Source organism: Lygodium microphyllum, chromosome 22 (genome assembly GCF_053477565.2).
Source record: "Lygodium microphyllum isolate KBCC chromosome 22, Lygodium_microphyllum_v1.1.10, whole genome shotgun sequence".
NCBI lineage: Eukaryota > Viridiplantae > Streptophyta > Polypodiopsida > Schizaeales > Lygodiaceae > Lygodium > Lygodium microphyllum.
Window position 1 is genome coordinate 80,854,713 of NC_141156.1, and position 13,553 is coordinate 80,868,265.

General features: G+C 39.8%; 1 protein-coding gene across 1 annotated transcript; it reads right to left on the reverse strand.

Annotated features, from left to right (window-relative positions):
• Positions 1-4,469: 4,469 nt before the first annotated feature.
• On the reverse strand, positions 4,470-7,182 carry LOC148017340 (expansin-A4-like). Its single transcript, XM_087662847.1, has 3 exons — positions 6,890-7,182; positions 6,028-6,328; positions 4,470-5,023 (listed from the first exon to the last, which is right to left on the reverse strand). Exons 1-3 carry the CDS (start codon positions 7,044-7,046, stop codon positions 4,711-4,713), a joined length of 771 nt encoding a protein of 256 aa, XP_087518973.1. The 5' UTR covers positions 7,047-7,182; the 3' UTR covers positions 4,470-4,710.
• Between the last annotated feature and the right edge of the window lie 6,371 nt (positions 7,183-13,553).

Sequence of the window (13,553 nt, forward strand, 5' to 3'; positions counted from 1 at the left end):
AGTCAATGTGGCTCCATGTGTGTGAATCTATTGATATTCGTTGGACTCCATCTATGGATCTATTTCGTGCATGCCATGTTGTCAAACTCGCCACGCCCAACGTACGAAACATGTGACGTATATGTGGTATAAATGGAAAGTGTCTAAGAACTTTCTGAGGGATGGTTTGCCCTTGCAAGTCCTGTCGATACGTGTGAGCACCACACTTTGGACATATCTCCCTAGTCTCGTAGTCTCATAAAAATAACACGCAATCATTGATACATGCATGGATGTTGTTGTAGTCCATGCCAAGCTTTTGTAATACCACTCGTGCATCATCACGAGACTCAGGCATTGTATTTCCAAGTGGTAATATATGATACTTTAGCAACCTGAAAAAAAGTCATAAAACACCTTGAAAAAGCACAAGTGTTTTTTATAATGGAGTCAAAAAGATCAACGAAGCATATGTAGAATGTACTTGAACAACTCGGTCACACTCACATTGCTTCATCTGTATTTTGCTTGCACACTTAGCGCAAGCAGCGTCTTTAGGCAAGATACTTGGCACCCATCATATAATGATATGGATGCTTTCTCTCACAGATTAGATCACTCAGCATCCATGGCAACAATGCATTGATCATTGTCTCTATCTCAGGCTCCAAGTTTGGAGAAAGAACGGAAAGAATCTTATTGTCTCCTCTAGTATATCAAGGGTATAGATTGAGTCGTGCCTTCCAACTGGTGGATTGGCTTAGGCACTCCATCCATCACACACCCACAAACTCTTCTAACTGGCCACAATAAGTGCATTCCTCCAAGTTGGGATGAGGTCTTACCTTCCTGTATAAAATTTATGGGTACATCTAATGTTTTTGTATATGATATTCAATTAGTTTGTGAATGTAAGGAATAATGGATACACACTTTTCTTACCGTTCACTCAAAGTCTAAGATTGCCTGATCAATGATCTCCGATTGGAACTCACCGAAGCATCGTACGAGTTTTATAGACAAGCGACGCTTTCGTTTGTTTGCCAGTTTTCATTGAGAGCAAGGACATGGGACATGTTCATTAAGACACACCTTGCGATCTTGGACATCACGATCATCATCATTTTCCATTTGGTCTATGTTACGACAAACAATAGGTTTTTGTTCCCCTCATTTATGATCTTCCTTCATTTTAATCTCTGCTCCTCTTTCTCTCCCTTTCCCTTTATTTGTTTGCCTCTCTCCATATCTCTTCATCTGTTCCTTTTCTCTCCATGTCCCTCTGTCTTTATCTATACTCCTCTTTTATTTCTCTCCTCGTCCCTCTTTCTCTCTCTCTCTTCTCTTTTCTTATTTACCTCCCTTCCTCCTTATTTATTTCTCTTCCCACCTTTCATATTCTCTTTATCTTTCTCTTTTTTTATTTGCCTCCCTTTATCCTTCTTTGTTTCTCTCTCCCCCTCTTTCTATAAATGATTCTTTCTCTCCCCCATCTTCTCTCCCCATTCTCACTTCTTCTCTCTTTTCCTTTCCTTCCTTCTTTTCTCTATGTTTTTCTTTTGTTTCCTCTCCACTCGCACTCGACGCATCTCATTAAAATCAAAATCAAAGATAGAAAATAAAAAACTCATAAAACAAGACATTGAAATACTCTCTCTCCCCACCCCTCTTTGTGTAGCTCTTCCCCCTCTGCCTTTATTTTTCTATCATTTCGTTCTCTCTAATTCTCTTGTTGTTTTCGTTTCTCTCTCTCTTTTTTGTGCTCTCTATTTGTTGTTTTCTCTATCTCTCTTTTTCTCCCCTTCTCTCTCTGGCTCTCTCTTTTTTTTTTCACTCTCCTTCTTCTCTTTACTTCACCCTTATATCCACCTCTCCCTTCTTTCTCCGTTTCTTTTTCTCTTCCCCCTCTCTCTTTCTCTCTTTCTCTTTCTTTGTTGCCTCTCTCTGCTCTCTTGTTGTTTCTCTCACTCCCTTTCTCTAGACTCTCTCTTTTTGTCTTTCTCTCTTTCTTTGTTAACTTTCATCATCTCTCTCTCTCTTTCTCTCTCTCTGTCTCTCTCTTCCTTCCTTCTTCTCCCTCTCATTTCCTCTCTTTCTCTCTCAATCATGCATCTTATCCTCAAGAAAAACAAACAAAAGAAAGGAATAAAACACAAGAACAAAGCAAGAAGAGGTAATGTACCTACCGTAAAGGCCCAAGGATGGATTCTTTGTCTCCTCTTTGTGACGTCCCTTCTTTCTCCCTTGTGCACTTCTCCCTCTTCTTCGTGTACGGCAGTGGTAGCGGCATCGGTGGTGAGAAGCTCTCCTTCTCTCTCTTTCCCTCTTTCTCTCCCTCTCACTCCCAAAGCCACGATCTCCCTCACTCTCTCTTTCACTCTCTCTTGAAACTATTTGTGGTAAATGCCATGCTCGGGTTTTCGGCACTTTTTTTTCTTAGAGTGTCGCTATTTGCGTCGATATTTGCATTGCTATAAATAGTGACACCGCTGTTTTCCATCACAAATGGCCGTCGCTATTTGTCCATTCCTTTATAGTGAGGTTTAGGAAATTTTTACCAATGCCAATATGTTCACTAGTAAGGCCACCATCAATATGTCAATTGGTAGGTTTTTAAGACCTTTGTTGGGATATACTAACGAGTATTTTGAAAATGTACTATGTGATGATTTAACTTTCTTGATTGATTTACATTGGGTTGATTTAACTTGTGCCCAATGTCCATAAACTTTTATGTCATGATTATGGGTTTCATATGGGACAATTAAGGTAAATAGTAGTTATTATATAACACAATATCAATATTAAGTCTTTGATTAAGGTTGATAGCTTACTGGTTTGCTAATATGAGATATACTTTTGTTTGTGTAGCCCTTATTAGAGACTTGTAAATACAATTTTCGTGGACTCAAAATTTGTTGGTTAATATTCACTCATTTCCATTGACTTACATGCTAATATTGTTAAAGGTAGGTCATCTCAAATGCTCATGGCTACTAATGTCTAAGCTTGAAGACTCAAGTTCATATTTGTAAGGTCATATATATTATACATTTCCTTGTCCATCTCAAAGGTGTTATGTTGGAAATAACTTACAATACACTAATTGAAGTATGTAATTTTAGGGCTCTTTCTATCTTTGAGGTTTGTTTTTATAAATGTATATGGATGGTTCTCTCTATTTGTAAACTTCAGTTCCAACTCTATCTTTGAGGTTTGTTTTCATAAATGTATATGATGGTTCTATCTATTTGTAAACTTTGATTCCAACTATACTTGCAATAATGTGGTGCTTGAAGGTTATCTTACTTGTTTAGAATAGAATTTGAGACATATGGTTTTTATACAATTGAGAAGATTTGCTAACCCTCCTTTTTTTTCTAAGGCCTATGGATACCATGATTGATTAAGGCATCTTGGCAGGGTACATGGGTAGATAATGGTTTAGCTAGACAAATTGATTGAGGATAGTTGGCAATGTATACAATAGATCTCTTTGAGCATTACATGATGGTTATTCCTTGTTAAAATTTGAGTAGCAACACATTATACATAATATGAGTAAAGTAATTTGGTTTCAGAATTGATTGATGGGACACTAAGAGTTTTCAAGAGATAATATAGGAGCAAGGGAACTTGCTTTGTCTTAAAGTCCTATGTTCATCAACATAAGTGATAATATGGTAGCTAAGATATTTGGTATACTTAATTGAAAATTTTAATTTATTACAATGGACATCAATGACAATTGGGTCCCAATGTCAACACCTGCAATACTCATTAACACGAATGGCTCTATCCATTTGTTTTTGCATGGATGCAAATAATACTCATTTTGCTCTTACCTCACTTTTAAATACTTAGAAAATTGTTATTGCTTGTTGACATTATGCAAGTGCAACTCTTTCACACACACATGCATACACCCACACCCACAATTGAAAATGCACACATGTGCATGCACACAAATAGACACACACACTCATTCATGCACGTGTACATGTGCACAAACACATGTACACACACACATCCACACACACATGCACATGTGTGGATGCACACACACACACACACACACACACACACACACACACACACACACACACACACACACACACACACACACACACACACACACACACGTATATGTATGTGCATGTTAAAATATTTACTTTACCCACATGCTATCTTGCATGGAAATCTAGAGTTGCAAGCCACACGATTTCTAAGCAGTACATAGTTGCAGATGAAGGGGCTTACATATACTTTCTTCAAAAGTTACAATACTTTAATAAGTATCAGATTGTTTAAAAAACTAAACTTTTTGGCATGTGCAATTTTGACCTCCAAACAAGTGGCGATCCATTAGAATGATTAATAAAGGGGGGAAGGGGGGGGTCATGTCTGTACACACAAGTTTTATAGAGAGCAGGCATGATGAGCATCATGGTGTCTCGATTAGATTAAAAACAAATGGGGGGGGGGGGGGGGGGGGGGGGGCAGCCCAACATAATCCCAAAAGGGTGTTGGGTAGGGCGAGGGTGGAATGAGAGACAGCCTCCAAAGGGGTAATGTTACAGATTGCGTCAAGGGATGATGGTGGTGGTGGTGGTGGGTGATGGTAGGAGGGATGTAAATAACATGGCTCTCTCTCTGTCTGTCTGTCTTCCTTCTCTCTCTCTTTCACAAGGGGAGTTAAAAAGTACGAGCGTTGGGCTGGGGTGGGGGGAGTCAGTAGGAGCCATAGTTATTGCCAGCGAAGGTCTCTCCGAACTGCCAATCGGAGCTTGCCACGTTGTAGCTGACGCAGCTGACGCCGTCGCCGGTGACGACGGTGAAGGAGATGACCTGTTGGACGAGGTTGGTGGAGCACTGCCAGTTCTGGCCCCAGTTGCGCGTCATGGGGATCCAGCCCGTGCTCGACCCCTTCACCTTCACCCCCCGCACGTCCCCCGCCCCTCCCACATTCGTTATCAGCACCAGCATGAAGTTGGGGTTTCCGTTCAGCGTGAACTCTATCCCTCCCCGCTTGCTGCACGACACCCTGCACGCCCTCCCACCCACCCACACATAATCATCCGACCGTTATACAACACATTACAAGTCCTCTTGTTCACACAATCCATCTCAATTCAGAAGAAGTTTTAGACGAATATCCATCACAATTATCACATTATGAGTTACAGCAGCTTCATGAGCTTCTACTCGGGAGGCGCCGCATATCTTGCTAGGTGCAATTGAAGAGAGGGGAATGCGCTTGCAGGCCCAGGCCGTGTCGTGCCCAATAAATATCAGGAGCTTCCGCTTGGAAGGGAAACGCCTACCTAACTAGCTGTGGTTGGGATCAATGAGTACTCCCATCTTGGGATTCAAATATAAGTAAAGGCAAACAATTGGGTGCTAGTAGTGCTGCAATGGATAGGATTGGTGGGGGCTAGCAGCCTTCTTGCCCACAACCACACATTGCTAGGTGTGTAGTACCTTTCTCAAAGAATCTCATGATGTTATTGTAATTAACATTGTGGGAATTATAGTGGGAACTTGTCTAAGACTTTCTTCCTATGTCACATTGTCAACTAAGATTCACGATTCCGTTCATTAACAAGATTAACCTAGCACATTATCAATGATGTGTGGGTTGATGAATCCTAAGCGTGTCACTTGAGGGCTGATGAGTCTAGTGATGAGTCCTAACAATGTCACTTGAGGGTTGATAAGGCAAAATGCTATGTGTCTGGAATATTCTCCATTTGGCAAGAGATTTAGCATTGTAATAGTGGTTATTGGCTATTCAAGAAGACCAATTCCTAGGACAAGCTAGAAAGTGAATTAGTTATTTGTAAACACAAATTTCAAACTTATACGTGCAGCATATACATTATGATGGCTTCTAGGTTCTAGTAAACTAAGATAAGAGATAGTATTCCTCTGTGTGTGTGTGTGTATAGACAAAGAAGAAGGAGAAGGAGAAGATGAAGAAGAAGAGGAGGAGAGGTATTTCACGTGGTAGGAATAGTCCCACAATTGAGAGAGAGAGAGAAAGAGCACCTTCGGTACTTGACAGGGATGACACCAGCCACAGGGTCAGCAATCTCGATGAAGGAAGGCTCGGCCATGTCGAAGTGCCTCTTGGGGGGGTCACACCAGCCACCCAGGCTGCCGGTGGGGCAGAAGTTGGTGGCAGTGATGACGACGCTGGCGCCGGCGATACAGCCGGCGTTGGCGCCGTAGCAGCGCAGCTGGAAGCAGGCGCCGCACGCCGCCCCGCCCTCGTACAGCGGCGCGCTCAGCGCCGCCGTCGCTGTCCCGTACCCGGTGCTGTACAGATCCCCGTACCCGCACGCCCCCCCTGCAGCATGCATCAGTTATAGAACCAGTGTATTCTGAACTGATAACTGAGTCTACTCATCATCAATCTTCCTCGCGCACACGTTAAATTTCATAACATTCAGGGCGGACGAGTTCAATTCAACACTTCCTAATGATATTAATCCCATGATCGGGTTATCATTACCAACTCATGATCTGGTTCTCATTGAGCTTCTAGTCACAATTACCAACTCATGATCTGGTTCTCATTGAGCTTCTAGTCATAATTACCATGAATTTAGCTCATCTAGTCCAACTATCGATATCACATTGGGGGCTGTATAAGTATAATTACAGCTGCATAGCGCAGCTGATGTTTGTGTGATCTTCATCGTGGAATCTCATCGGCTTCTAGTCCTACTCATGACTATCCATACATGTAGCTTGATTAATCTAGCTAACAATATTATTGCCCGTGATACGTAATAGTCATCGACCTATGTTGCTTAAGTTATAAGCCAATAACATTACCCATAATGGTAACAGTTGTGTCGATCATCTGAGACTTGCATGAGAGTATAAGAGGATGAACTAGTCTTACCCATTGTGCCAGAGGCGTCACTGCCGCCATAAAAGGTTGCATGACCATTTCTCCACTTGCCGGGAAGGGTGACCTTGGCAGCACTGCAGCTGCAGATGAGCAAGAGAAGGTCAGTCACTCCCACAAGGAAGCTGATCAGGAGAGTGGCCGGCTGCATATTGATAGGTACTGATCAGGATCTGGCCGGATTGATCAGAGGGACAAAGAGAAGGAATTAGCAGCTGCAATCAAAAGCAAGAGGAACACATTTCTGTTTTGCTCGAGAGAAGTCTCGACTGAGGCAAAAAGCATATGACAAATCCCAAGGCAAAGCCTGAGAGAGGGCAAGTAATATATACCATGCACACACAGAACGTGGCTCCGCCCGCTAAAAGAAAAGGTCCCGGATTAACGTGCTAAATCATTTCCCTACCCTCGGGTTAGCAGCTCTTGACCTCGGGTTACCGGCCACATGGAAGGCCGATCTTGTCGCCCGGATCGTCAACTACCCCCGCTCTTTTTCAACTTTATCAGACCGATGCCTTGGTCTTGTTTAACTATTAGCTTTGCCTTACACCCTTTGCTTACTTATATCATTACCTCGGAATGTGAATCCCTTAATCACCTTCCTTAGGCTAGTATCAACTCCCCCCCCCCTTAGGCTAGTATCAACTCCTCTCCTCCCCCTTGGTATCACCCCCCCCCCCCCCCCCCCCCCCATCTATCACGCCTTTGCCCATGCCTTTCCCCCTCCCATCATCACCCCCTCCTAATCCCCCCTCGAGATTTAACACCCCAAAAGCCATGTTCCCAACCCTTTTGTGCGCTTTCCTGAACATGCCTCCATCTATTCCATCGCCTTCAGTTGGTCCTAGCACCATTCACAAGGCACATCTTAAAACAACCACAATTTTGCTCTATTTTATAGAACATGCCTCCCTTATGATTAATAGTGATCATGACTTTCAAAGGCTGCAATGAATAATCTTATGGAATAAATATCATTCCCTTGTAAGATCTTGGAGCTCTTTGTCAAATCAAGTGTGGATGCTGCTAGAGATCTTGAATTGTTGCATGCCCATGTCTCTTCAATAAATGGCTCTATGCACTGTATGTTTGTCCTTTCTATAATATGCACAAGAACAAATGTGCAAGTGTATTTCTTAAGCACAAGGTTTCATGTTAGAACACACATACTCACACCTCGTACACACACTATCCCTCAACTCACTATATGAGGCTTGTTTGTAAGTTCAAGGATTCAATTTATTGACATATGTGCTGTATAACATGATTCATACAACTTAAGTGGTACCTAATAGGGATTCATGTTTAAACATAACGGAGATGTCATGCACAGGGCAATCACTACTAAAGAAATACCTATGTTATGAAAGCCTATACCCTTGTCTAGAAATGCACTATATGTATTTTGAGGTAATTTTAATATGCCTCATATAATAAATGCCCTTTTATTGCAAGGTCTCTATATGTCTAATGTGGACATTATTGGATTTATTTGAACCTCTTATTTAAGCATAGATATCATAGAAGAAGTTACAAATGGACCCCATATATTATTGTATAACTAACAATAATATAATATGTATAATAAGGTAACTAATGTGATGGTGTACATATATAAATAGTGATTGTCTTAGGAGTTCATATACATGCAACAATTTTGGGTAATATTTACTAGGTGTTCCATGCCCAATTCTTTTGATGCTTTTCGCATTGCATTAGGGTTCAAAGTAATAGTATCAATAAGACTTAGGACACTTGATGTCTTAAGGTACATTTCATTTGGCAATAGGGTTCACTAGTGGTTGAGTCATAAATAAACCAACTGTGAGACATATAATACATTATAACATAAAATAGAAAATATCAAATAATTACATAGATAATAACAAAAATTATAAAAAATAATAACTATATGTAAAAATCTCCCATAAGTAATATATAGTAGCTAAATGTTATAATAAAGTGAGAGAACTATTGAAATTGTTTGTATTAATAAGCACATATAACATAACCACACATTGTACAATATTTCAACTCACGAGAGAGTATGTGAGCTCTATCTTAAAACTCATAGATGCATATATTAAAATCCCAATCTATGCTCTATGTTTAAACTCATAAGAGAGAGGAAACACATACATTTAGCCTGAATCATAAAATAATGAATCAACATGAAAAAATGAATCAATGATGTGTGCGTGTGTTTGCACACACACACACACACACACACACACACACACACACACACACACACACACACACACACACACAGAGGGGGTGCACCTTGTAGAACATGTAAGATACCACACGAGTTTAAAAGAAAATGCATTCTATTTAGTAAAATTTACAAACGAGATTTTTTAAGTACAAGTAAAAAAAGTTCACAAGTTTAGTAAAGTAAAATGGGTCATTTTATAGCCTTATAGCATGTAACTAAAGGGTATTTCTTAATACATTTTGAACACATGTTATATGGATGATCTCTTATAGATGCACCTCTCGAGAGATATTCAAACCCTAAACAAAGCATCATTTCTTTAATAAGACATGGCCATAATTTTCAAGGAACTATTTTGAACCCACCCTTACCATAACAATTTCACATGTAAGCTCCTCTTCTTAGACTATGAAATTTTGAAAAATTTCAAGGCAACTATACTTACATACTCAAGTAGGTTATCAACTACTCACCCCTCTATCCCTACTCTTACCATATTATGGAAAACTCATAGCATTTTAGAAAACTTGTTCAAGTCTAAAATTTTGAAACACATTGTTTAACATTGCTTTTAGCCTCGATGCCACCCTCTCTCTCTCTCTCTCTCTCTCTCTCCTGTCTACATATGTATTTACATACACATATATAAAGTCCAACCAAAGGAAGGAGATTTAAATGCTTTCTACTTTATCTTTAACCCCAAATATCTCCCAATGGTTTGAGAAAAAGAAGATATGTCATCATAAATGATATGCCAATCCCCCCCCTCTCCCCTCCGTGCTCACTCACTCACACACTCTCTCTACCTTATCTCTATCTTGATCTATACCCCTTCTTAACATATATAGAATAATGTTGCGCCTTGATAATAGTATTTTCAAAATATATATAATATCTTAATGCCATTCAATATTGATATCAACCAACTACAGTTGCAAGTCCTCATATTAATAGTCACTTGTTGCTATCGACTTCGTCTAGCCCCCCTCCATCTAGATACTACTCTGCCCTTGCCATCAATGTCCACCCTCTTTCCCATCCCCTTCACATCATAGAGATCCAAAGAAAAGTTTGATCTCACTCTTTCCATTATTGTTCCTCATTGAGCTCAAATGTAGAATTTTTATCTCCTCCCCACCATCAACTTATATTGCCCTTCTTTTTTAGTCTAGCCATCACCTCTTTATCTACACTCAACCAAAATATTTGAGAGAGAGAGATAGAAAGGGGAAGGGGGGGATGGAGGGGAACATTTGCAGTTGTTTCTTTATTTATGACTTCTATTGTGGCTAAATTCTTGCTCCATATAGTCTTACCATTAGCAAAGGATTCCCAAAGAGAGAGAGAGAGAGAGAGAGAGAGAGAGAGAGAGAGAGAGAGAGAGAGAGAGAGAGAGAGAGAGATTTATGAAGACGACTCATCATTCCAAGTACACATTCCTTGGATACTAAAGCTCCCCTCCTTTGGCCACATAAGCTCATGAGCTTTCTCATTGGTTTACAATCCCCCAAACCAAAGTTGTAAAAAATATATAGAATATATTTACTATCCAAAATCAATTATTCTAAAGATATGCCCTTTTCCTAGTAGAAGTATTAGAACTTGGTGCATTTAAGAAGGTTGCTTTATGCATGTATATCTTAGAACACATTCTAAGCTATATGTTTAACCTCTTACTCTTGATTATCAAGCTACATCACAATAATATTGTAACAAAAATTACATCATACATTGATAATACAAAAACCACATTAATACAAACATCATAATGTTTTCAATATAACAAAATGATATGTCACCATAAATGATATGACAATTCAAAGCATGAATTTTAACTTTATCACCTCAAAAGCAAAACACTGCTGCTGTGCCACTACATGGGCACAGTGTGAAAAAATTTGGAGTGCATCATCATTCGACTTTCTTATTGATCAAGAGAGTCAATGTGATCTACGTCATTAGTACTAGTGTGAGTTGCATGGATTATCCAAAAATACTAGATTTCTAGATAATTTTAGCTTATTTTTGATATTATTTATTGTAAAAATCTCAAAAATTTAGAAAAGCTTCTAGATTAGGATGCCATGCAAAAAGCAAGTCACTTTTTCAACCAGTTATGAGGTTTTTCATAAAAAAGACGGATTGGCAAAATCGCACGTGTCGCAATCGCTGTTGATAGGTTGAAATCTACAGTTTGAACTGAAAGAGGAAGAAGGAGTGATTTGGGAGCCAACGGAGCCATCATATTTGGGTTCAGAGCAGCAGAGAAGGAACTGTTATTTTGATGCACGTTTTGTTCTACGAAGAAGCTCTAGGAGATCTAATGCTTGGAGATTGCTTCTAAGTAGTGCCACGATTCCAGGTTCTTTCAATACATATTGATTCAATTCATTGTGCTTTGTCTTTGTCGTGTTTACCTCTTATCCATTCTCTTTCTTCTCTCCCATCTTCTATCTCTACTTTCTTCTACCTCTGAACCCCAGTGGATACAACCTTTTGACAAAAACCCCTCCGACATTGGTGAACCCAATGTGAAAGGTCATCAGAAGAAGGAAAGACAAGATGGGAGAACCTTCAAACACAATCTCCAATGATGTTTTGCAATAGTTGGTGCAAAATATGAATATGCTTATGTAGGTACAATAACAACAACATGTGATGCAAGCTTCTGCTCAAACAGAAAGTATTGTGATGAATGCTTTGCAAGCAGTTGAGCGTGAGGTGAAGTTATTCAATGGTAGGAATGTATCTGCATATGCACATACCTATGCTCAAAAGATGAAATTCTTTGGAGTGGCTCAACTTGCATGGAGCTGGTATTTTGTACGTGTTACTGTACATGAACTGAAAAAGCGCAAATTACTGAATTACACATGCAGGATGTTGATTGGGTAGCCTTCAAGAAAACACTTAGGGAAGAATTTTACATTGAAGATACCAGTTTGATTACGCGCAAGACTTTTCAAGAGTGGGTTTTACAACCCAATAAGGGTCTTGTGGCTACAGAATTGTTAAGAGAATTTGAAAGTCGATTTTAGCAGTTGGATCTTGCAGAACAAAAAGCTCTTGCAAGTCAAAAAATTAAATTGTTTCCGCAGGTAGCTGATTCTGAGCTTCAAGAGAAGCTTGATGATTTGCTAGAGGATCAGACTACAGAGATAGGTTTGAAAAGAGAATGGAGATATGTCAAGGAAGTTGTTACTGAACTTTTGAAAAAGCATAGAAGAAGAGAGAGATTGCATGTCTCTAGCTTGCCCAGTGTTACGGGCAAGACAGTTGATGCATCCAGTAAGCCACCCACTTCTGTGGCTAACCCTATGGCTGTACCTGCTATTGTTCCCTCTGTTAGGGAAGATGTCTTGGATGAATTGGTCAAAGACATGCATGAGCTTCAGTTGAAGGTTGTCAAATTGAATGAGAAAGGACAAGAGGAAAGGGGACGGGCAGCAACCCCTAAGCTAGGAAAAAGATGTATATGGTGTGATAGTTTGTAGCATGAGAGAAATGATTGTGCTGCTTATCATGAGGCCTTGGCATGACTTGTCATCTTTTGGAAAGATGGCAAGATCCATGCACAAGAAATGGGATTTCCTCTTGCTTTAAATTTTGGAAAGGGAGGTATGTAGAAGTTGTTGGAAGACTTGGTTGTTCGAAATGCTTATGCGGCGATACATGCTTCTACTTTTGGTCTATAGTTGGATAGAACGCATGGCCAAGTGATGGTTGGTCCAAAGGCTGAAATATGGACACATAATTTTCATGCAGTTGAAAAATGAAAAGCTACGCATAGTGAAATATCTCATGCATGGCAAGAAATTTATGACATAACTGGCTGGGAATCACCGATAGATGCATATTTAGCAAAAGAGTAAAGCACAAATGTATTTGTGGAAGAGAAATAGAAGAGAGATGAAGGAAGTGACAAAAAGAAATGTGGATTTTCTAAAGCTACAAATTAGCCACCTCCCGAGCATGTTATGGATGAGATTGGGCAGGAGCAAAAATAGGATAGCGAGCAAGAGGACAAACATGTAGGATATAAGCTGTAGTCTGATATTAAGACATGCACAGATGCCTTGGAAGATCGTGTACTGGAAGATTCAGCCATTGCATCTATAGATTTTCTTAATGTATCTGAAGAGATTTATGAAGATCATGTTTTACTTAAAACAGGGAGTCAAAGGGAGATTGATGACTTGTTGGATGCATATGATTTGTAGGATAAACTTATTACCTATGAGACAGTTCATGAGCTTGAGGATATGCCTGTATTAGAGGACGTTAGATATGATGCTCCAAAGTTGGAAACTATTTCAGATGCTTTATCAAAGGCCTTGATAGACAAATCAAAGATGCTTCAAGGTATGGATTGTTTCACTATTTTCGTGATAGTGAGAACGTGTTGAATGCAAGTGAGACTTAGTTTATGTTGGATGAGGA

What these genes read in the sequence shown, in the direction of transcription:
- LOC148017340 (XM_087662847.1), bottom strand. Translation starts at nt 7,046, where the DNA reads ATGCAGCCGGCCACTCTCCTGATCAGCTTCCTTGTGGGAGTGACTGAC. An exon ending in TGACGCCTCTGGCACAATGG is followed by an intron (nt 6,329 to 6,889) that starts GTAAGACTAGTT and finishes TGCATGCTGCAG; the next exon opens with GGGGGGCGTGCGGGTACGGG. An exon ending in ATCCCTGTCAAGTACCGAAG is followed by an intron (nt 5,024 to 6,027) that starts GTGCTCTTTCTC and finishes GAGGGCGTGCAG; the next exon opens with GGTGTCGTGCAGCAAGCGGG.